Raw genomic sequence first — 23,910 nt, forward strand, 5'->3', positions numbered from 1 at the left:
GAGCAGGACTCTGCCCCTTGTGCCATGGAGTTTGGGCCATGTCACAGGCTGGCTCCAGCCCAGGCCTGCTGCACCACACCTCGAGCAAATCTTTGTTCCTTTCTTCCCCCAGCTGCGCCCTCTCGCCCAGGGGCTTTCCCCCACAAGCCAGCCTTCTGGAGTTGAGAGCTGGGGGGAAAGCTGGAGGTGGTGGGGAGATAGATAGCTGACGGAGTAAAGTCAGCTGTTCCCTGGGGGCGGAGCTTTGCTTAGGCTGCTTGTGCCTGAAGCCCCACTGCAATTCATTGCATCTTGAAGCAGTGACATATATTAACAAAGAATCATAATTATAGTAACAAATTGTGATAGGAATAACAAAATAACAGAAACACTTTAGCTAACTTTTACTGGTCATTTTCTCATTTAATTGTCAAAACAACCCTCTGAAGCACAGGGAGGTTAAATAACTTGTCCAGTGTCACAGGCTCAGCAGCGGTGGAGTCTGGAGGTGGACTCAGTTCTGGCTGTGCAGAGGAAGCACTTGACCCCTCGCCTCGCTGCCTCCCCGAGGAGCCCGCGGCCGGGTCTGGGGTAGAACACAGGGCTGGGCTGTGGAGCTGGGGTTTTTCATAGGCTGTGACCAATAAGAGGAATGTCTGTGTTTATTGAGCTCACCTGGAGGGTAGATGAGACGTTTTAGGGACTGTACTTTGACCCGTGATTAGATTCAGGTTTGCCCAGGTAGGTGTTGGAACCATCAAGTGGAGAGACCTCAAGGTTTGGGAGAAATCTGGGGGTATATGACGCCCCTCACATGGCTCAGAAACACCGGCCGCAGAGGCTGCCTGTAGTTGAGCGCTGGCCCCACCCCCAGCGCCACACGGGCTGTCCACGTCCCAGGTGCTGCCTAGGCTCAGGCTGCTCATCTCAGGGTGAGGAGGAGCCTCTCTCTCTCTCATTTCCCTTTTGATCTATTTTTTTCTAAAAGAATAAGCGGTTTCGGGGCCTTGGGGGAGGCTGCATCCTCGACAGCACTGCAGAGGAGGTGGGGTGGAGAAAGCCTTTGCTCCCACCTGGCTGCCCTCCTGCAGCTGGACACTCTTCCCACTCCCGGCCCTTTCCAGGGGCTCTGCTTTTCCGGTACTTCTGGCTCTCTGGACGGAGAGAGGCTTGTCGGTGTGGCAGGTAAGGGGGGTTGCCGGCGGGTCTCTTGGTTATCTACTTCTATGCCACATAGCAAATCACCATGAATTTAGTGGCTTAAAAACACTGCCATTTAACGTGCTCCTGGTTCTGAGGTCAGGACTCTGGGAGGGCAGTACCGGGGAGAAAGTCTCTGCTCTGTGTGGGGTCAGCTGGATCCCGAGTCACTCACTCAGCTGGAGGCTCGCTGGGACAACCAGACCCCTCCTGCTCCATGGGGTCCCTCCAGCAGAGTAGGGGGTGCTTCTTACACGGCAGCTCAGGGCCCCCAAGAGCATAAAAGTGGAAGCTGCCCAGCCCTCTAAGCTCAGGGGGGCCTGGCAGAGCGCCCCTCCTGCTGACTGTGATTGGTGAGTAAGTCCCAGGGCCTGCCCGAACTGAAGGGGAGGGGCTGCACAGGCGTATTTCAGTGGGCGACACCAGTGCCACAGCCTGCCAGCCTGGGCAGGTCGAGCAGGAAGAGTGGGAGGTTACCCCAAGCCGGCCGTGACCCTTTGCTCCGTACATGGGGCTTTGGAATTAGACAGACATGGGCTCCTGTCCTGGCTCAGTCACTTCTCGGCTGCCTGACCATGCTTGGCCTTTGGAGGTCACCATACCCTGGCCTTCCTGCCTCTCCAACCTCCCTAGCTGCGTCTGTCACCTGTGCAGACAGGCAGGGAGTCCTCTGCGGTGTGAATGCCTGGCCTGGGATGTGTTTCTTGTCTTTCCCTTCCTCCCCACTCCTCTGACGTCTCCCCCTTGCCCCCGAGGTCTCCTCCTGCCTGCCAGCCCAGCCCAGACACCCCAGCCCATGCTGATCTTTCCCAGCCAAGCCATTGTCATCTCCCCTCATGTGTTCCATAGGCTGCCTCGTGTTTTTAATTCCTTCTTTACACATCCCTTCTGTCTCCTGCCACCTGAATAGAAGCCCTTTGAGCCCAGGATCTGAGCCCAGAGCAGTAGGTGAGCAAGGCAGGCTGGCACCAAGAAGGCTGGACAGATGGCCACTGTGGTGACTGGACCTTCCCAGATGGGAGGCCCTGAGGTGGTGGCAACAGTAGCCACTCTGGTCTCCTGCCCAAGAGGCCATATTCAACAGGCCAAGGAGTGGGCTGGTGACGTGAGCAGCTGGAGGAGGAGACAGGGGGCCTGAGGTTGGGGGGGGCGTTGGTTGGAGAGGACCCTCTGCCTTTGCAGAGGACTGTGCCCCTCGGTCTCCCTTCCCCCTCCTCAGGGTCAGCCCAGGGCCCATTCACAGATGAGGTCATGGGGTTGGCAAGTGGCAGGGACCAGCTTGAAGTCCATCTGATGCCGAAGCCTGTGCTCTCCTGCCAGCCAACACCACCCTCATCAAGGCTGTCCACCTCCTTCACTGGTGGGAAGAGACGTCATCTTTCCTGTTCCAGACGGCAAGGCCCAAGGAGCTGCCACGCCACAGCCAGGGGAAGGAGGGTAACTTGGGTACAGAAAAGTGGTATGGAGGGTGTGAGAAATGGCATTCTTTACTCATAAATAAAAACATAAAATTACCAGAAATAGTTTACATGGCCAAAGAGGGGCATCAAAAATAAAATAAAACAAAGCTGTCAAAAGGAAAGCAAACCAAACAAGAAACAACCAAGAGAAAACTCTATACATATTCTTCTACGTGCCAGTCCATCCAAGGCCAGCCTCGACGGGGTCCAGCTCTGCCTGCAGATGCTGACCGGCCCCCCGAGAGGGGAGGAGGGCATGCAGGCGCCCCAGCTCAGGAGGACTCAGGATCCCCAGGGGAGTCCCCTCCCAAAGCCGCTGCTTGCACAGCCCAGCCTGGCTCACCCCTGGGCCTCCCTCTCACCCAGAAGAAGGCACGTGGACGAGGTGAGCAGGGGAGAGAGCCCCCAGTACCCACACTGCTCAGTGCCCTTGGGGGCCATGTGCTCCTGACAGGAGTTACCCCAACAACACAGTGGCCAGCGATACCACGGCGGGCGCCCTGTGAGAGTCTCGTCATTCCAAGGCCCCAAGGCAGAGTCCCCTCTGTGGTGAGGTGGTGCTGGATCCTGCTGTCTCTCTGCACAGAGCTGGACCATTTTTAGGCCAGCATCCTTTGGGGAGCAGAGTGGGTCAGTCTGACTGAGTGAGCGAGTGTGCCAGCAGGTGTGTGCAGAGGGAAGGCCAGCAAGCTCACGCCGGCTGTGGGCCAGGCCGCCTGCTCTGAGGCCCGTGTTGGCCGACCTCCCCAGTTCCTGCTCAGCCTCTGCTGTTCAGAGCCTCCTTCTGGAGAGGCTGGGTTTGGCATGGTCCAGGAATAGTAAGGATGTTTTTCCACAGGGAAGGGAAGAAAAATCACACGGTGGCGAGGTTGCTATGTTACAGGACACTGTTACACTCTGGGGTCACCATGGGCCACCCTGGGGCCTTGGGCTGGTGGCAGCTCAGGGAGGACAATCACGGGTTGGCCTGGGACAGGGATGCGGGTGTGGGGTGCAGGGCATGGTCACACGGCAGGGGAGCACAGGCTGTGCCTGAGCACCCTCCCTTGGGCTTAACACCCACCTCTTCTCAGGGACGTCTGGAGGGCCGAGCAGTGGGGCTGGGGCTGCTCCTTGGGAGGGAGAGGAAGAGGGTTTCCAGCCTGGGAGTGGGCAGCAGCCCTTTGTCTATCCTGTGAGGCAGTCTCACTGGGAAGAAGGACTCAAAAGGCACAGGCTGGTGGGAATGGTGGGACTGAGGGGTGGCACAGGGATTGGGACATCTCTGACTGAGGGTCTGCACTGTGCCCAGTGGAGGGCACTGCCCCCCAGGCAGGGAGTGGGCTCTTGGCCTGTCGATTCCAGGTTTAAATCTAGCCTATGCCTAAGAGCAATGGCTTAAAATTCCAGAAAGGCTCCCCTGTCATGTGAAGGCAGCAGGACAGGCACGGCTTCACTCCAGGACTGGAAGGCAGAGCCCCCCGCAGGGAAGGTGGCCCTACCCTCAGCCCAGCCGCAGGGAGGAAGGTGGCCCTGCCCTCAGCCCAGCCGCAGGGAGGAAGGTGGCGGGCCCTGCGAGGACAGGGGCAAGAAGAGAAACAGCTCCCCTCTCCCCTCCCTCCCTACGGTTAGGGAGGCAGAGAGGGGTCTGGTGTCGGATTCTAAGGGCTCAGACTTGCCCGTCCCTTCTGCCTCGGTGAACCCTCTCTGCAGGCAGCCATGAGGCTCAGGAATCCAGCAAGCGCTGGCTGTCCTACAAACAGCAGCTGTGGCCAGAGTCAAAAATAGAACATGGAACAGCCTGGCTGCCTGCTAGATCTGGCTTGCTCCTGAAGACATGGAAGAAAAAAAATAAGAAAAAAAGAAAGTTCCCTGCACCAAGCAACTGAGAAACTGCCCCTTTTGTCTCTTCCCCCAGCACTGCACGTCTGCAGAAGAAAAGCCCCCACCTCCTGGCACAGGCCCGCCCCCAGCGGGCCATCACTCTCTAGGCAATTGACAGGTGGGGCTCAGGTGGGGCTTGTGGCAGAGGGAGGCCTGCCGTGGCCCTGGGGCTGCTCATGAGGCTTGTTTGCGCCTCTGAGTCCCCTGCTGGGGGCTCTGGCCCACGGGCACCTGGGGACCCCCTCCTGACATAAGGACTCTGGTCTGAACTCAGCACTGCCGATGCGAAGGAGAAAATGTGTGCCACTGACATTTACATGGTGACTGACGAACAATAATGTATAACTAAAATTTCACAATGTTATAAACTATTATGACATCAATTAAAAAAAGTGTGCCGCTGAACTAAGCCACAGGCAAAGGAGGGCAGTGCCCAGGTCGTCCCTGCGCCATGTGGACACAGTTTGTTCTCGATCCAACAAAGGCTTGATTCTTGGGAGGAAAAAAGTTCAGAGTAGCCGCTGGCCAAACTGAACCAGGTGGGGAAACTCCTACCTCTAGCCCCACAAGGAAAGATACGGAGGCTCTCCCTGGGACAAGTGGAAAGCCACCCCCTCCCTGGTGACCAGGCCTTCAATCTGCCCTTCCCAGCATCCACCCCAGGGCCTTAGTGTCTATGGCTTTGAGAAAAGTGATCACTGCAGTCAAAGGCCACCAGCCATCCAGAGGCTGCTCACCTCCAGTCAGCGGGGCCCAGCAGGGTCTAGCCGTTACTACGGAGCTTCTCCCTCTGACTCCAGTGAGTCCTTGCTGAGTCTAGACGCTCCTGGGCTGCCCCAGCTTTCCCCTCCTCTCTGGCTTGCCAGGGTCAGGTCAGCTCTGATGATGCTAAGCCCGCTTCTCCACATCCCACTCCAGCCCCTACACGCCTGTGGCCAGAGGAAGAGCTCAGGTTATGACCGGGTCCGGTTCCAAGTCTTCTGGTCACAAATGGCTTCTTTCTATCTCCAAGGGATCCCGATGTGTTGGAGGAGAAAAGAGGTTGTGGGAAGAGAGGTGGAAGGGAGCTTCTGTCCTGGGGTGGCCACTGGCCTTCATGGCAGTCACCACCATCCTGGGAGAGGGTGTCTCTAAGTATTTTGAACAAAGGCCAAGGTTTACGGTGCCCTTAACCAAATGGTGGAGATACTTGGGCCCATCTCTTGGGAAAGCTAGAGGTCCAGCAGGCTGCAGGGATGTAAGGGCTGGAACGCGGGATGGCAGGGAGAGGCCACATAGCAGCCCCAAACCTCCCTTTCCCTTGAGGGGCCCAGGCCTATGTCTGGGGAGGCTTCTCTCAGGCCTGAGTGACAGCACAGGGGAGTGGGGGGCCCTCCCGACAGACTCTGCACCCTTGCCTCCCGCAGCCCTTCAGATCTCGGTGGCTATGATGTCCTCATAGGGGATGTCAGCCCCTTCAAGATCTATCTCCAAAGGCTCCCCTGCCCCGTCCCCGTGGGCCAGCTGCTGCAGGGCCCTCTCCAGGCGCTGGTTCCGCTGGTACATGGCCAGGTAGGCCTGCTGCAGCTGCTTCTGGTACTGGATCACCTTCTCCTTCTCCTCCTTCCACACCAGCCGCTCCTGCTGGAAGCCAGAGGACATCTGGTCGTGACCTTGTCGCTCCTCCTGCAGCTCTGCCCGCAGCCTTTCCAACTCCCGCTGCAGGGTGGGGATGTCCTCGCAGCAAGCAGGCCCGGCCCCCAGGCCCGGCCCCAGGGGCACACCGTCCCGCAGCAGGTCATCCCGGGCCCTCAGAGCCCGCAGCGCCCGCAGCTCCTGCTCCAGCAGGTTCCCCTTCTCCCGCAGGAGCTCTGCCTCGCTCTTCCTGCGCTGAAGCTCATTCTGGCAGACCTCCAGCTCCAGGCCCTTGGTGCGCAGGGCGCTCTCCAGATCCTGCGTCTTCAGCTCCATGCCCTCCAGCTTGCCCCGGGTGTCCTTCAGCTGTGCCTTCAGACTGAGGATCTCAGTGGCCTTGGCGTTGACCTCCGTCTGGGACTCCTTCAGCTGCTGCTTTAGGAGAGAGATCTCGCCCGACTTCTGGCACACCTGCCAAGGGTCAGGGTGGGGAGGAGACAGTGCCAAGAGGTGAGAGGTCTTCACATCTGAATAGCCTAAAGGAGTCAAGCTGGTCCTGACATGGTGCCTCAAGAGAGTGCCCAAGCATGGTGGTCTGGGTGACCCATGAAGGCCAGGCCCCTCATGGAGGCTCCTTTCATTCGGTAGTCTGGCTTGGCCTGCCTCACCCCCAATTCAAAGTCTCAATCTCAATCTGGGCTCTGTGTAAATCAACAATCAGTGGTTTAATCTGCCCACTGCTGGTAGCTCCAACATCCCACATTTAACATCCATGACACCAGTGTCCATGTTTGCCAGATTTCTATCATCTATGTTTATGCCCAGGCCCTCTGACCTCACCCCTGCACACAGCCAGCTCTCCTGTCCTCCCTTCAGAGGCAGAGACCATATTCTCACATTCACTGCTGTACCTCAGTGCCCAGCACCAGGCCTGGCTCAGAGACAGGCCCAACCTGGCAAATGAGGAGCAGTTGTGTCCCCCCGCTCCCCTCTTCCACCATTTCTACTCCTGTTCCCCATTAAAAGTTGTCCAAGAGCAGTGAAGAAACCAAAGGCACTGAATCAGATCCATGTGTCTCTGGGGTCTGGGCCATTTGGGGTTATCGGTGGCTCAAAAGAAGACCGGGGCCATTCTGGCTGGCTGTGTGACAAGAGTGTTTCCTGCCAGCCAGTGGGAAAGCTGGCCAGAGCGAAGGCCAGGCCTGGGCCTCTATAGAATGGACCCTTGGAACAAGCTTGGAAGCCATGCTAATAGCCCCTCACTCTCGCTCTCACAGTGAAAGCCCCCCTGCTCTCTTGAATCACCTAGGAAACATTGCACAGCCCCACCCTCGACGCCTGGTTGGGACCAAGGCGGCCTTTCCGAGGACATGCATTTGTCTCATGGACGGAGCAGCACAGTTGTGGTTGAGGCGAGGGCCTGGCTTTGAGTCCTAGCCCCATCACTTATGACCCAGGTGACCTGGGTACATCAGCAAAGTGGCAATAAGGTGGAGTGATTAAGAATGTGGACTTGGAGGCCAAACTGTCAGGCTCAAATCCTGGCTCTGATACTTATTATGTGGTGATCTTGGGCAAGACATTTAACCAGCTCTTTACTCTCATGACCTCCCTGTGCCTCAGGTTCCTTAACTATAAATTGAGGATTAGTAACAGTACCCACTTCACAGGGTTGTTGTAAGGCTTAGATGAGAGAAACTAGGGCGTGGCACTTAAGAAACTCTCTATAAATGATTATTATAAATATGTTTGTAATATATTTATGTGTTATTATAAATATTTATTTGTTTTACTACATAGCCTGACTGGACAACCCAAGACGAGATCACAGGAATGTCCAGCTTAGTTCCGGACTGGACAAACCAGGACGGATGCCTGGTGCCAGCACTAGCTTGTACCTCTGAGATGCCCTAGTGTCCCCGAGCCCTGGTGGAGAGACGACGACTAGGGGAGGGTCTGCTGTGCCAGTGTCGATGAGAAGGAGGAAAGGCCCTGCTCTATGGCGAATTCGTTCCTCTTGGGGAACCCGGCAAACAGAGCGCGGCTCTCCCTTCTCACCTGTTCATTGCCCGCCCCCCCATCTCTTCCATAGAAAGGATCGTTTTCCCCTACTCCTGCTGTTACTTGTCACTCTAACTTCCAGGTCAAGTACAGGAAGCTCCAGAGCAAACAGACGGCTGTGCTGCTGAAGGAGTATCCCCTGCCTTGGGGTGGTGCTGGTCTAACTATACCCGTTGAGCCCTCATCCCTTTCCCAGGGTCGTAGTCTCTGCCTGGGGAGAATGACACAGCTGCCATGTTCATGCCCTACCTGCCCCTGCACCACCTCCAGGGGCCTCACAGGTGAGAAAAGCTATTTCCAGTGAGCAGGACGTGGGGCCGAAGCTGGTTCTCCAGCAAGGTCAGGTTCAGATGCCTCATTTCCAGGTGTGTCAGAGCCCTTCCTCTTCTGTGTTTCCATCTCAGCCTACCTCATTTACCCTTCTGTGAGGAGTGGCCAATTCTGTCACTGAGACTTGCCACAAATGGGGTCATTCTTATAGCAGGTGGGGTCCCTTCCCTCAAGAGCAACAAATAAATTCTGTGCTCTCTTGGGGCTGGCCTGGTGGCACAAGCGGTTAAGTGCACGCGCTCCGCTAGGGCAGCCCGGGGTTCGCCGGTTCGGATCCCGGGTGCACACCAATGCACCGCTTGTCAAGCCATGCTGTGGCGGCGTCCCATATAAAGTGGAGGAAGATGGGCACGGATGTTAGCCCAGGGCCAGTCTTCCTCAGCAAAAAAAAGAGGAGGATTGGCAGATGTTAGCTCAGGAATGATCTTCCTCACCAAAAAAAAAAAAAAAAAAATTCTATGCTCTCTGGTGGGCTCTTGGACCAGCGTGGACTCAGGCGTGGCTGGAGCTTTCTTTGAGCCTCCTGTAGGCAGATGAAGCGAGTCGGCCCTCAGATAGCCCGGGGCGGCCTCGGTTCCCTCGGTTCCAGCTTCTCAGTCAATGATTCGGTTAGTAAATTCAATTCCGGGGGCCATGAGGCACAAAGTGGGGACAGAGTAGGAAGCTCTAAGTGCACCCCTATCATACTTTACCAGGGAGCCCCTTCAAAGCTGGCACTGTAGCCCTGTTGCCTGGGGAGTTTGTGTTCACACCCCATTGGCCAGAACATGGAGAAGAGGATGGGCCCGGCACCATCACCTGACCACCCCACGCCCATGACCGTCGGCCTCACCTCCCACTGCGTCTCCTCCAGCGCGGGTGCGAAGCTGGTCTTCTCCTTCTCGTAGGACCTGAGCCTGGTCTCCAGCAGGTCCTGCTCCTTCATGAGGCTCTCGAGCTCCTGCCGGAGCTGCCGCTTCTCCTGCTGGAGCTGCAGCACCTGGAGCTGCAGCACCTGCTGCGTGCGCTGGCTCTTCTGCGAGGCCTGCCTCACCTTGCTGCCGCACTTCTGCTCCAGGCCCTCCAGCTCCTCCCGGCAGCGCCGTGGCCGGTCCTCAGAGGCCTGGCTGGAGGTCAGCTCCTTCTCCTCGAAGCTGCGCCGCAGCTTCTGGAGCTCACCCTCCCTCTCCAGCAGCTTCTGCTCGAGCTCCTGGATGGTGCACTCGTCTGTGGAGATGGGGGAGCGGACACAGGAGGAGCCCTTGTCCAGCTTGCTCGAGTGAACCAGCTTACTGCCCCCATCAGAGAAAGACAGAGCCTTCAAGCTCATCATGTTGCTGTCCTGGAGGAGGATGCCCTGGGTGATGTTATGGGCTGAGCCCCCAAAACGGCTAGCGGGCCCCATGGGTGTGACCAGCGGGTCCAGCTGGTAACTGCTGCTGGTGCTGTGTGTGGGCAGGCTGGACATGGAGTTCCGGCCGGAGTCCGACAGCGCCCCGGAGCACAGGCCAGGCTTCAGCTCCTGCTCCTTGGGCTTATCTGGAGGGGCTGGGTGCAGCTGGTGGCTGGCGCCCTCAGGGGAGGAGTGGAGGATGGCTCCCGCCCGCGGCAGCACGGGCTTGAATGCCGTGGGCCTCGCCGCACCCTTCTCTGAGCCCTGGGGGGTGGAAAGAACCACACTGACCCTGTGTCTCCCCTCACACTCCTCCCACCTCTCCCTCCCCTACCTGGGTACTGGTGCCGTCACGTGGCACCTTTCTTGGTGGGCGGCCATAGGTGAATCTCTCTCTGTGCCTGGGGGATGCCCTTCAGGATCACCAGGGCACTTTGTTCATTAACTGCCAACCTGTCACCAGCTCGTCCCAGCCCTCCTGAGATGAGGAACAGCATTTCAAGTTCACTGACTGAGATCCCATGCCAGGGCTCTGGCTCTGGGTCTCTGTGTGGGGTAGGGTCAGGCATTAGGCTGGACGAGCGTGGTGTCCTTGTAGCAGTCAGTCCCTTCTCCATCTTCACGCCTCCTTCCAGTAGGCCAAGAGCAAGAACACTGACCATGGCCTCCTTGAAGGATTGGGAGGACCCCTTAAAATAACAATCCTTTCCTTAAAATTGTCATTTTCATTGGTAGAGTACTTTGCAGTTTACAAGCCCTTTCATATGAAAAGCTTAGGGCTCTATGCAAACGTAGGGGACCATTTCCTTAGTATATTAGAGCCGTGGATTCATTCCCCTGGGGTGGGTGCAGGGGACTGAACAGGAAAATTGTTTTCAGCATCCACTGGTGGCTCCCAGGAGAGCCTGAATGGCACGAGGGCTGGATTTCTGACTAGGTAAGACTCTTTTCCCTCATCCCTGCTGAACTGATGATGATAGCAAACTCATAGCTCTCATCCAGCCACAGATGCTTCCAGGTCGGCGTGAGCAAGGCGCTGGTGCACCAGCAGAGCAGCAAGCGAGGGAGGCGCCTCCATGAGTCCACTAGCCAGAGAAGCCGCAGGCTCTCCCCCAGTGGACTCCTCGCCTGCTCTTCCCGACGATACCAGAGCTGCCTCTCCTTCCCAGGCGCCTGAAAATGTGCTGTTGGTCCTGCCTTGACAATCCAGAGTCACATCCCCGTGAGCTCAGAAAGGCTCTCACTTCCCCTTTGCTCTTGGCTTAAGGGCTCACCCAGACTTCTGGGTTGGGCCAACCGGTCATCTCTGTGGTGTGGCTGAGCACCTCCGCCCTCACACGCTGCTCTAGCCTCTCGGAGATCTAAACGTTTAGATCACCGCCACCATCATCCCCCCGTCCCCCTGCTCTCCACCCCCATTTTGCCGTCTCCTGCCTTTCCAACCCATCCACCCTGACCCCAGACCCCTGCTTACCATTTCTAGCTGATTGGAGAAGGGCTTGAGCTTGGGTGGAGTGGATGGGCCAAAGTCCACCCCAGCCTGGCCCCCTACGTCCCCACTGCACAGTGCAGTGTAATCTGGGCAGTGCGAGCCCCGGGCCTTCTGGCTGACCTTGATGTAGAAGAAGTCCTCACTCTTCCCCATCTTGGAGCTGGACTTGCCATGACCCGAGTCCTGGGAGAAGCCAAACCTCAGCAGGCCGTCCGAACACCGATTGAGTTTCTTGAGGCGGGACGACTTGCGCAGCTTGTACTGAGAAGCCCGGCAGTGCTTGCTGTGGAAGCTGTGGCCAGAGATGAGGCTACTGACGCTGCCCATGGTGATGCGGGGCCAAGCACAGGCGGGGCAGGGCGGAGACCTGGTGTGGCGGTGGCAGCACGGGGCAGCCCTGGCTTCACAAGGAGACTGCAGTCATAGCAGAAGCCCCTCAGAGCCTGGAGTGCTGCAGACCTGGGGGGAGACACAAGGCAGGGGGAGCCTGGGTCGGGTCCGCTCACTGCACAGCCCTCGATGGCGACTCCAAGAGGAGTTGTCCTGACAGCTAGCTCTAGGCAGGAGGGAACTGGATGTTTCCCTTACTGGAAACTCAGCCCTGTTTCTGCCATTGGGCTCTCCACTCACTCTTCCTTCGTGCGCCAATTCAACAAACACTCCCTGAGAGCCTACTGCGTTCCGGCAAGGCTCTGTTCTGCACACTGGGATACGGTGGTGACTACAACAGTTACAGCCCCGCTTGCACGGGGCTTGTGTTTAGTGTAGGGTGGACAAGCCATAAACAAGTCAGTGTATACTATCTCAAGTGACATATGTGCTGTGGTGAAAACAAAGCAGAGTGGGTAGGACAGAATTCCGGAAGGTGCTTATTTTAGACAGAGTACAAGGGAGGCCTTTCTCCTGGGGTATCATTTGAAGAGACCTCAAGAAAACAAGGGAGCAAGCCATGTGGAAGTCTGGGAGGAGAGAAGCAGCTCCAAGTGCAAAAGCTCTGAGTCTGTGCCGCAGAATGTGCTGGGCATGTGGGAGACCAGCAAGGAGACCAGTCTGGCTGGAGAACAGTGAGCAGTGGGGGTGGAGGAGATGTAGAAGTCGAGAGCTAGCAGGTGCCGGGCAACACAGAGCCTGGCTGGCCATACAGGTTTTGACTTGTCCCTTGACTGCGATGAGAAGCCCCGATGGCTTTGAGCAGCTGACTTTGGTCTGACTCAGGCTGTGGAGGGTCACTCTGTCTGCTGGGTGGACAAGAGGCTGTTGAGGGGCCTGGGTGGTGGGCCAGTTACGTCAAGTGATAGGCTAATACGGCTGGGCCAGGGTGGTAGCTATGCATGACATATTGGATGTAATTTTAAGGTCAAGTTGATAGGATTCGTTAAAAGATTGGACACAAGGGGTGAGAGAAAGAGAGGAGTCAGCGATGACTTGGATGTTTTTATTCAAGCAACTAGAATAAGAAAGTTGCCATTTATTGAGATGCAAAAGACCACAAAAGAAGGCAGTTTAGGATGGTGGGGGTGGAAAATAGGAGTTTGGTTTAACACATTAAACTTGCAAAGCCTATTAGACACCCAAGGAGTGATGTCAAGTAGGCAGGCGGACGGGCGGGGACTGTGGGAGCTGCAGACTTCTACGTGAAAGTCATCCGTGAGAGAAGCAGCTCTGAGACTAGCTGAGGTCACCAAGCAGCAAAGGCAGGAAGACAGAGAAGTCTGAGGACTGGCTCATGGAGGTCAGGAAGGAGACGAGGAATGAGGAAGGGAGCCGAGAAGGCAGTGATGTGGGAAACTGAAGAAAGGCAAGTTAAGACACCGTCTCAAAAGGATCTGTCTCAAGTGCTGCTGAAGTAAGATGGCGCCTGAGAATTGGCCAATCGATTTCCCCATGGGGAGGTCACCAGTGACCTTGACGAGCAGTTTTGGCGGAGTGGTGGGAAGAAAGGCCTGATTGGAGAGGGTTCAAGAGAGAACAGGGAGGAAGTAATTGTTCCCTGGAATGCTGAGCAGTCTGTGAGAGACCTGGTGTGGATTCCCAGCTATGCCACCTGCCAGCTATGACATGTGAGGTCAGCTCTAACATCTTTAACCTTCAGTTTCACAAACTAATTCTAAGACACACTTAAAATTGTTTTAAAAAGTAATAGGAATGCATCTTATAACCAATGCTGAAAACAATAACAACGGCCTTGCCAGGCACCAGCAAGAGGAATACACGGGATGCCAATGCCGGCACACTTGCAGACACAGGCAAATCTCTAAGCATAGAAAACATGATTTTCAAAGCCAGGAAGGCTGTGTGGTTATCATGCACTGCAAAGGAGTATTTCTCAGTCAGTCAGAAGATAGATGATCCAATTAAGGGGGAAAGAACTACAAGCTTAATAAAAGAGAAAATGCAGAAGGAACCCCACATTCTTTACATTACACTGTTGAACCTACAGGGACCAAAGAAGTTCCAGGTGGGTTATGGAGAGGCATATGTGCACAGCGAAGGGAGCCAGAGACTCTGCAGACTCTGAACACGAGAACTTGGATTCAAACTTGCATTGTTATCCTGAAGAATAAAGTGATTATATTATGAATAAATATGTTCTATATTCCATTAATAAAAGCACAATACAACAAAAGATCATTGTGTAAGTTGAGTGTACGTTTTCCTATGAAAAGCTTTTACTAAATAGATGGCCTCTTGGAATCAAGGATGGTTATGAGAAGTTTATTAGACACACCATACGCTGACAGGTCTGGTACAATTACTGCCTTGTACATAGTAGGGGCTCAATAAACGGCAGGTATTTTCAACAATTAGTTATCGTCATTGTTCTCTCCAGGACTCGTCATCCCTGCTAGTTTCAGCGCTCACATCTCATTTTCCAGAACTAGTTCTCTCCCTTCCAAATGTGACTTTCCTGCATCCCATTGCCTGACAGTGCTGCTTACGAGTGTGGAGCTCCTCTGCTAACTGAACAGTTGACAATGACAAATGTATTTATTATTATTATTTTTTTGGTGAGGAAGATTAGCCCTGAGCTAACATCCATTGCCAATCCTCTTTTTGCTGAGGAAGACTGGCCCTGGGCTAGGATGTGCCCATCCTCCTCTACTTATGTGGGACGCCACCACAGCATGGCTTGACAAGCGGTGCACAGGTCCGCACCGGGGATCTGAACCTGCAAACCCTGGGCAGCCGAAGCAAGCTGTGGCCTTAACCGCTATGCCACTGGGCTGGCCCCACAAGAATGTATTTTTCATCCCCCAGGTCATCCATCTTTTGCTTAGCTGAGGCCTCCAGGTCCTCTGAGGCAAAAATTCTACTGTTGTCCATATGTAGGGAAGCTACTTTTGGCCAAAAGATTCACCTGCACTCTGCACATTACACCAGTTGGACAACCAGTGACTTACTTTTTGCCCATCCAGTATAGACAGTGTTGTAGAGACAAGACCACTGGCTATGGCATCAGACAGATTTGGATTTGAAAATTAACCTCTCTGGGGTTTCTTTGCTCACAAAATGGAAATAACAACTATTTCTTAGGACCAATATGAGGATGAAGCAAACTAAGAGAAGTCAAGTGTAATGCCTGGCACACGGTAGGTCCTCTCCAGATGTGTGTGTGACCAACAGAAGGACAAGAGGAGGGTGTCACCCTCAAGAAGCATATACCACAGTCGGAGTGTGACTGCAATATTGGGCAGACGTGTTAAATGAGTCTGTTTGCAGCTCTCCTGCTCCACTGCCGTCTCCTCTCACCTGGACCTGAAACAGCCTCCAAATCTGTTTTCTCCCCATCTGTTCATCCTAAGCGTCTGCAGTGTCACACTGGTCATCCTCCCTGGGGAAAATTCGTCAAGGCTTCCCACTGCTCTTGGAGCAAGCAGACTCCTGACCCTGTCCTGCAGGCCCTAGGCAGGCTCTGGTTCTGCCCACTACTCCACTCTTCTCTCACCCCGTTCTTTCTTTGCTCATAACCATGGTTCCAGCCACACTCGTCTCTCTTCTGTGGGTTGAACACACTAAGCCTTTCCCCACTGAGGAGCTTTTGTACCTGCTGTTGCCTCTGCCAACAGTTCTCTTCCCTCAGCTCTTCACGCAGATCGCTCTTTCTCATCTTTTAGTTCTCAACTCAAATGTCACCTCCGCAAGGTGGGTTTCTCTGTTTACCTTGGAAAAGTCTACCTCCCCATTACTCTGTTATTCCAGCCTATTTCCTTCGTAACACTTGCTTTAACCTGTAATGATCTTTTTTTTAAATTTGTTTATTGTGTCTCCACCAGAACATAAGCTCTATGAGAGTACAAACTTTGATCTACAGCTCCTAGAACAGAAATGAGGAAAATGAGGCCTAGACTCAGAGAGGGCAGATGACTTGACCCTTGTCACTCAACTGGCCAGTGACCAAGGTGGGATCTGAACCCAGACCCAAATGCCATGGTGTCCACGCTAGAGCCCACTGCTGGGGACTGCGCGTGAGGCTCAGAGATGTTAGGGGTCCTGTCCTGGATGGCCAAGTGAGTTTCCAGGATTGGCAGAGAGAAAGTTTGGGGGAGAGATCAGGGTCCATGGCCTCCAGCCATAGCTTCATTGCCGAGCCGGGCAGATGACAACAAGGTTTCAGGTACAGGTAAGCTCCTTTGTTCCCCTGAGCAGCAGCCTGGATGACTTGCGATACACAAAGAAGAAGAGAAATGATGCCGGGGAGCAGAGGAGTGGGTGAAGAATGGTGGCTCTGGTCCTCGGAGTATGTTCCTGTCCCCTAGCCCCAGATTCCCTGCTCTCCACTCCCCAGGTCTTGACACAGAGGAGCTCTGAAGCTTGAGATTATCCCTAGATCCACTTGAAGCTAAACTAATTACCTGTAAGTGTCTGGACTTGTTCCATTTTCAACTTGGAGAGAGCATCACAGAAAACTTGCCTATGATCCACCCTAGGTCCTAACCCTAGTCTTCCCAGCCACCCCTGACAGACCTGCTGTCTCTGCCCTCAGGAAGGTCAGGGGGAAAGGGCACATTTTTATCCCTGGGAAACAAATCCCCACTGGCCAGGGAGACACACTTAGGGTGAAGATCAGATTCCAGAAGGGGAAAGGAGGAGGGAAGAGGACTGGAGAGGAAACAGGAAAGGAAGCATGGAGGTTCCGCCGAGTATGTCACAGTGGCCTTCTTCCACGTGACCTTCTCCACGCGCTGTCTCAGGCTGTGCTCCTCTTTTCCTCTCTTCCCATGAGACATGAAGTCTAATTCTTGCTGGACTCCTTCTATAAAAAGAGTAGGAGGTCACGCAGCCCCAACGACAAAGAATTCTCTCACCCAAACAGTCAACAGTGCTGAGGCTGAGAAACCTGGTTGTAGAGGAACAGAAAGAAAATAAGAGTATAGACCCTCAGTTCTGCCACTGACTCAGTGTGACTGTGAGCAAGTGACTTCAGCTCTCTGTGCCTCAGTTTCCTCACTTGTAAAATGGAGGTACTCACACCTGCCTTGGCACAGGACATCACTATGAGCATGAAGGGAAGTGAGAACTTAGTATTCAGAGAAATCCCCAGTGCTGGTTACTGTCAGTGTATTTCTCACTATTCTCCAGGACTGCTCTGTAAGGTATTCAGCACAGTCAATGGTCTATTGGAGAAGCACCCAGGGCCGCACCCCCAGAACAGTGGCTCACCCCACAACATCTCTGAACTTGGGAGCAGACAGAGACCAAGGGGCCAGGCGTGATTCTCCCCGCTGCTGGTGCAGGGCCCCAAGTCCTCTCGGGGCTCAGTTTCCAACCACAACAGGAGGGGCTGGATTCATGTCAGTTCTCTGAGACCTCTTGAAAATTTAATGAAATCTATCAACCCCCTCCTCAAAAAAATGTCCCGCCTCCAACACTTTGACTGACTTCTCAGGGTTCCTTGACCCTGAATATCCCTGGATTGACCCAGTTTAAAAAGATTAATATATCCTGCTCTGGGGGATCAAATGTGAGCTTTGGGGCTCTGGGGAGGAACAAACAACTTGGTCTTAGATTGTTGACTGCACTAATGGCTCCCTGCTTCCCTTCGGGGACTGGGGAGGTGGAGCAAGGAGAGGCAGTGAAGCTACAGGAATGGTGTGTCACTTTAGCGCAGCGGCCCCCCCCAGACTCCAGGGTCTGCAGCCCGACTCCCCAAGACTTGGCCAGACTTCAGACCTACTTCAAAGGGGTCATAAGGTGAAAGGAGGGGCAGGGCTGGGAGGGGCGGCCACCTCGACGGTGATGAGCAAGGCTCCGGGCAGGGCAGCTCACCAGTGCTCCCCCAGGTCCCACACGCCCTAGTAGAGCTTTCTCCTTCTGCTTAATTTTAATTGTAATCAATTTTTAAAACACTGAAATACTATAAAAATAACTCAAGTAACTCATGCAGAATTGACATTGTCATACTTGTTTCAGAAGTAAAATATCTCAAGAGTTGGAATCTCCACCCTATTCCTTTCTCTTCTCTCCGTCTCTCTCCCCAGAGGGAATCCCAATCATGAACTTTGTGGGCACAGTTCTTGATCATTAAACATATGTAACATGTATGAATACTGTACGTAGTGCTTTGTTTTTCACTTCATCTAAATGGCATCATGTGTAAGTATCATTCTGCAACCTGGATGGTCTCACACACTTTAGATGTTGGGATCCACTCGCATCCTTCTTGTCCCTGCTGTGTGGTAAGTACTGCTTCACCACGTGTCCCGTACCAATCCCTACTCAGGAGATTCCATTTTGTTGCTGAATACCTCTTATATATGATTACTGCTCCCCATGTGTGGGATTTTTCTAAGATTTATTTTCTTTGAGTCTTGGAAGATGCTACTTTGTTAAATCCCCCTCCCTTAAATTGAAACCCCTGAGGAGAAGTGGTCTCTGAGACCCTTATTGGCCAATATGTCAAAGAGGGCAGCAAGGGTGGGACAGAGCCCCCAACCACACTTCACCAGATGACCCCAGGATGGGGGAGGGGCACGGCAACATTGTTACTAAGAAGAGGGTGCCATTGGCTGAGTGGATGTGGGAGGAGAAACCCTGTGACTGCGTGGCGTGAAGGAGCTTCGGCCAGAGAGGACAGCCTGCTGACAGAGAGGTGACAGAGGACCTCTCTGCTCTTCCATGGTCACAATTCCCTGACAGTGGAGCTAGGCAGGACCTGAGTGACCCGTTACCCCAATTCCTCCACTACACAGAGGCCCAAAGCAGGAAGGGGTCACAACACAAGTTCTGGACTCGAAACCACTATCCTTTCCATTTTACCAACAGGACAGGGCCAACCAGGTTCATTTTCCAGATGGGGCGGGGGGTTGGGGGGCAGCTCCCTGCTCTCCATGGGCCACGTGTGTAAGGGAGGGGATGTCCGTAAGGCTGCCTGATACAAACGGGATTCCATCTTGTGAGCTCTCCATGCTGCTCCATTCAGAGATGATCCCTGTGGGTCGGTGGATCATCAGAAGGCAGAGGAGCTGCCGCAGGCTCTGTGTGGGCCCCAGCCACGGATGGGAGAGCTGACCTGCTTCCAGGAATTGCTGGTGGCTGCTAGGCTGGGACCAGAGCTCTGCCTTCAGCTCTCTCCTCCGTCTGGGGGACATGAGCAGTCCACGATAACCTCTAATCTTAGCCATGGGCACCACGCCTCGGCATTCTTGTGTTCAGTCCCATCTGTGGAACCTGGAGAACTTCACACTCACTATTATCCATTCACATGTCCCTCATGGTAGACCACGTGCCAAGCATCACGTTGGGTGCTGAGAAGAAGAGGGGCAAGGCCTCTCACAAAGAACTTGAATCCAGTAGTGGAAACTCAGCTTCCTTTCAGAGGAAGAATTCGGCCCTTCTCCAGGCCTGGCTCGTGACTGCCCAGGAAGCAAGGGGCTTCACAGGAAGCCCCTCCGCCAAGGAGCAGTTGCTCCTCAGTGCTCAGCTCACTTGGCACTCAGCCTGCACAGCCTGGGGACAGCTCCTGCGTTATTCAATTTTTCAGGAGTGAAGGGTTCTCTCTCCAATTATCTTTAACCCTCCTTAAAGGCAGAGATGGGGTGGAAGCTTCTTTGTACCCCACAGAGTGTTGAGCACAGTGCTAAGAACACAGTAGGCGCTCAATGAATGTTTTTAATGAAATCAGCTCCCAGGGAGCATAGGGATGACTCTCAGAGCTTGCAGAGGGCAGGTGAGGTGCAGGGAGGACCATGACCTAGACTGGGCCACAACATGGACGGGAGCCAAGGCAACAAAACTAGAATTCAAATCTGGTTTCAACCCAAATTTTTGTCTCTTAGACTTTGTTTGAGTCAACTGGTCACCTTGGAGCTGAGGACATTCACCATCTCCTTCACCTCCTGGTCCTGTTCAAAGCTTTGCCCCAAGATAAAGAAATACAAGGCGACAGAGCCTCTGTTTTCAGAGGAGATGGTTGAGAGACAAGATAGGTACACCTAAATATGAAGGGTACAAAACAGCACCACTGTAACTGAAGATGCAGGAGGGCTGGAAGGAGTTTGCTGGGTTAGAGCCAGCTCTCTCCGCCCCAGCACACAAGCGTCTATTAACTTGTCCTTTCACACAGAAATGAGGTCAAGGTTCTCATGCTGTCAGCTGCCTGTTATGGACTAGGTGTTTGCGTCCCCCTAAAATTCCATATGCTGAAGCCCTAACCCACAATGTGATGGCATTAAGAGGTGGGGCCTGGGAGGTGATTAGGTTTACATGAGCATGAGAGTGGGGTCCTCATGATGAGATTAGTGCCCTTATAAGAAAAGACCATCGAGCTCTCTCCCTCTCCTTTCTGTCTCTCCTCCTGCCCTGTGAGGACACCGCAGGAAGGCGGCCACCTATAAGCCAGGAAGAGAGGCCTCACCAGAGACCGAACCTGCTGGCGCCTTGATTGTACACCTCCAGCCTCCTGCCCTGTGAGGAGTAAATGTCTGTGTAAGTCCCCAGGCTGTGGTATTTTGTTGTAGCAGTCTGAGCAGATGAAGACACTGCCCCCTAGACGCCCCGGTGAAGATGCTGCCAGGTGGTCAGGCCCGTTTCTGGCATTGTCCTTATTTCCTTCCCTCTTGCTCTCCATCCACGTGATGCTGAGCTCCGGAGTGTGCAGCCCTGCTCCCCACCCTGTTCTTGTGGGGAGCCCTCTAATGGAGAGACACTGCAGGAGGGCTGGGAGGCCTGGCCCCGGCTCTGGGACAAGCAGCCAGCTCACTTTCTGGCCAGCCTGCCTGCTATGTCTTGTTCTCCCCTTCAGGCAAACTCCTGAGGACAGGTGCTGTGGCCTGCACAGGTGTGGGTCCACAGGAGGGCCATCAGGGACCATTCGTCAGGACCACACACTGTGTGGCTCTCCCTGCGTTATAGTATCAGGCCCTCAGTGAAGGATCACAGACAGATGGATCTGCTCTGTCTCCTGGCATGAGAGTTAATCTTCCAGCACAGCTATTTCCTTATGTGCTGCATGAGCACAGCTGACACCTACCTCACAGAGCAACTGTCAGACTGAGGGAGATCAGAGATGAAAACGCTTGACCACAGCAAGAACGACATACACTGGATGAACTTAAACCAAAGGACTTGTGAAATCACAAAGCAGTGAGGAAAGAAGCTGGAACAAGATCCCCACATGTCTTTGGGAAGGGTTACCACGCCCAACCCATGGCCATACCCCTGTGGTGGGAGGGCTGGGTCCATGGGCCCTGGCAGAGCAGACCTGCCTCTCTGCCTTCAGGAGAGCAGTGGGGCCTACAAAGTAATGAGGGCAGTCCCGGGGTATCTGCCAGCTGGGGCTCAGGGGCCCTGGCTGCACCAAGCTGGTGGGTGGCCCCCAGCCCTCCCCAGCAGAGGTGTCTCTGAGACTAAAGCGGGGAGTGCCCAGGGTTCTTCGACCCCACTTTCAAGATGACCCTCCCCCTCAACCTCTGTCCCTCCCCCCAGCACACTGCCTGATTCAGCTTTCCTTATCTGCAGTTCCAGTGCTTGTATTCCTGTCCTTGACCTCTCCTCCCATTTGCTGTTCTGGATGAAGGTCGGGGGCCAGGGCTGGGGCAGGGGTGAGCCTGTGAGCTAGTTAATCATCTCAGCCCAGTCTGCAAACCTCCCAATGCTTGGTTTGCTGATGCCTGGAAGGCTCCATGTGCAAAGCTCAATACATATTTTCTGAGTGAATGGATGAATGGAAAAGAGGCGAGAATGGAGGAAGGAGTAGGGGTGCGTGGGCAGCGTGAGGAGAGGCTGAGGTGCTCAGGGGAGCAGGGGTCCACGCAGCTCCAAATTACGTGCACTTGGATCCATGGAAAGGCAGACAGGGAAAGGGAAATCGCCAGCAGGCTGAGTCATTCCATGGAGTGAACAATCGGAAGCAATTCCGTTTCCCACTGCTCCAGAGGAATCAAAAGCCATCATCCTGCCTGGCAGCCTTCTGTGTGTAGGTCGTCAGCATTCAGCTGCTGAGTCTTCCCTGTCGTCCGTCCCAGTGGCAGCTTTTGTCTCCGGAGAGCCGACGGATGCTTCTCCTCAGGAACATGATTACCCACCAGTCCCATCCCAACCTGCCCCACCCCTTCCAAAAACAGAGCTCCGTTACATGCAAAGCTCATGCAAATGGACCCTGCTGCTGTTTACACAGGCGCTGCTCCCACGGAGAGAGCAGCAGGCAGGCGAGCCGCATCCACATTCATGACTCGGTGCCCGGCACCGGGGCCCACGTGAGCTGGGCATCGCCAGGAGAAGGAGCCACTTCTCCTCCTGGCAAATGGGGCAGCACCTAAAGAACCATTACTCAGGTCTGGAATGGGGCGTGGGTGAGGTAGCCAGGGGAGGGCTGGGAACTTGGCTAGACTCTTTCCCATCCCACCAGGTCAGAGACAAGGAACCCAGGACCAGTTAGGCCTTTGGTGGCAGGGGCAGATGGCCCCCCTGCCTGCCAAACCCTCACCACTCTAGAGTGCAGGCTGAGTGGGCACCTCCAAAGCGAGAATGTGGATACCAGATCTGTGTGTCAACGAGTGATGGTCAGAACCAACGGGGTCTCGGACAGGGATTGAAACATAAGTTTTACCTGTTTATCATCTTTGTGGCTGCCTAAAGTATTCTGAGGTCAGGTTCAGGTTCAGAAGGGAAGAATCTGTGTTAAATGAGCAATGTGGGCCATGGGCTTGGGAAAGGGGAGTGGTGACATACTGTCAACCACATGACATCCTGTCTAGGGACCAAAGTTGGTACTGGTTCAGTGTGACAAATCAGACCGCCCAGCATCTTGACCTGGATGGGAGATGTCTCAAGTCCCCTCAGGAGCTCTGCCTCTGTGGCTCCAACTCTCCTAACTTCTGACCCTTCTTCACCTGTCCCCAGCTCCACATTGCAGTCCTCTCTACTCTTCAGACCAGGTTCCCTGGTCAGAGGAAAATGCAACAGGTGAGCTACCTGGTGCTCCATTTCATCCCAGGAGCCCGGGGAGGGAAACCGCAGGGAGCCTCTCACTAATGGTAAGCCACTTGAACTGAAGAAATCTATAGGGCCCCTTCAACGGCATTACCGAGACACACACATAATTATTCCACCCACGCATGAGGCCCATCCTAAGAGGGCAGGAGACCCGGGCAATCAGGAGGATGAGAAATAGGTTGGTACCAGATCATAGGTGGACAACAGCAAGGAAAAAAGCTTTTAAAGCCAGAGGTGCTGCTTCAACACCTCACAATAAGAGGCCCCTGTGGCCCAAAGAGGTGGGGTGACGTGTCCACAACCACACGCGAGGCAGGAGCAGGCTGGGGCTGGACTCCTGGCCTCCTGGCTTGCTGGCCAGCACTCTTACCACCTACATCTCCTTAACCAGGAGGAGGAAGGGCTGGAGTGGAGATGTTCTATCCTGAGAGGTGCTGCTTTGAAAACCCTCAAATCAAAGGGCCCAGACCAAAGACGAAACCAAGTCCCCAGCCCGCGTCCCAGCCACTGCAACCTCGTGTGTCATCACCAGCTGTCAAAAGGGGCTGAGGCCAGGTGATAAGTGGTATCTTCCCATGAAAATCAATGGGAAATTGGAGATCATACATTTGGTTGGTGTGAGGGTGTGACAAGTGACAGAGGTAGCAAGACAGAGTAGAAAAAAGCAGGCAGAGCAAAAAGCCCTCTACCACCTACAAGACCCCTGGGAAAGCTTTGCTTCAGGAATGGGAAGGAGATCTTACAACAGAAGGCACTGACCCTTCCAGAAGATGGGCAGGCGTGGGAGAAGGATGGAGTGTGGATGAGGTGGGGGGAGCACGTGAGTGCTTGTCCTGAAGCTCCCCTTCAGACTACACCGGGAGTATCCACGGTGTGTGAGTGTGTGCATGGGGGTGGGCAGGGAGATGCCTGGTGGTTTCAGAACTCAGAAAGCAATTGGAATTGGGGAAGCTCAAGGGAAAAGCTCAGATTCCTCACTCTGGAGGCTGGAAATGACCTGGACTGGCTTGAAGAGTTGGACCTGATCCCTTAGGCAGTGTGGCTTTTGGTATCTCGAGTTGTCCATGTGCACCTGAGTGTGTTTTTGACTGCTCCAAGACATGGCC

At 54.4% G+C, this 23,910-nt stretch overlaps 1 protein-coding gene across 1 annotated transcript in view; it reads right to left on the bottom strand.

The window, feature by feature from the left end:
* Nucleotides 1–2,648: 2,648 nt before the first annotated feature.
* Nucleotides 2,649–23,910, bottom strand: part of LZTS1 (leucine zipper tumor suppressor 1) — a 51,146-nt gene continuing 29,884 nt past the window's right edge. The window contains exons 2-4 of the mRNA XM_004442324.3: nucleotides 11,354–11,830; nucleotides 9,340–10,143; nucleotides 2,649–6,587 (exon numbers count right to left, since the gene is read on the bottom strand). Coding sequence (XP_004442381.2) covers nucleotides 5,913–6,587; nucleotides 9,340–10,143; nucleotides 11,354–11,698 — 1,824 coding nt within the window. The 5' untranslated portion in view covers nucleotides 11,699–11,830 and the 3' untranslated portion in view covers nucleotides 2,649–5,912. The remainder of the gene's footprint in view (nucleotides 6,588–9,339; nucleotides 10,144–11,353; nucleotides 11,831–23,910) is intronic.

This window comes from Ceratotherium simum, chromosome 12, assembly GCF_057802395.1.
Source record: "Ceratotherium simum simum isolate JZ-2026a chromosome 12, ASM5780239v1, whole genome shotgun sequence".
NCBI lineage: Eukaryota > Metazoa > Chordata > Mammalia > Perissodactyla > Rhinocerotidae > Ceratotherium > Ceratotherium simum.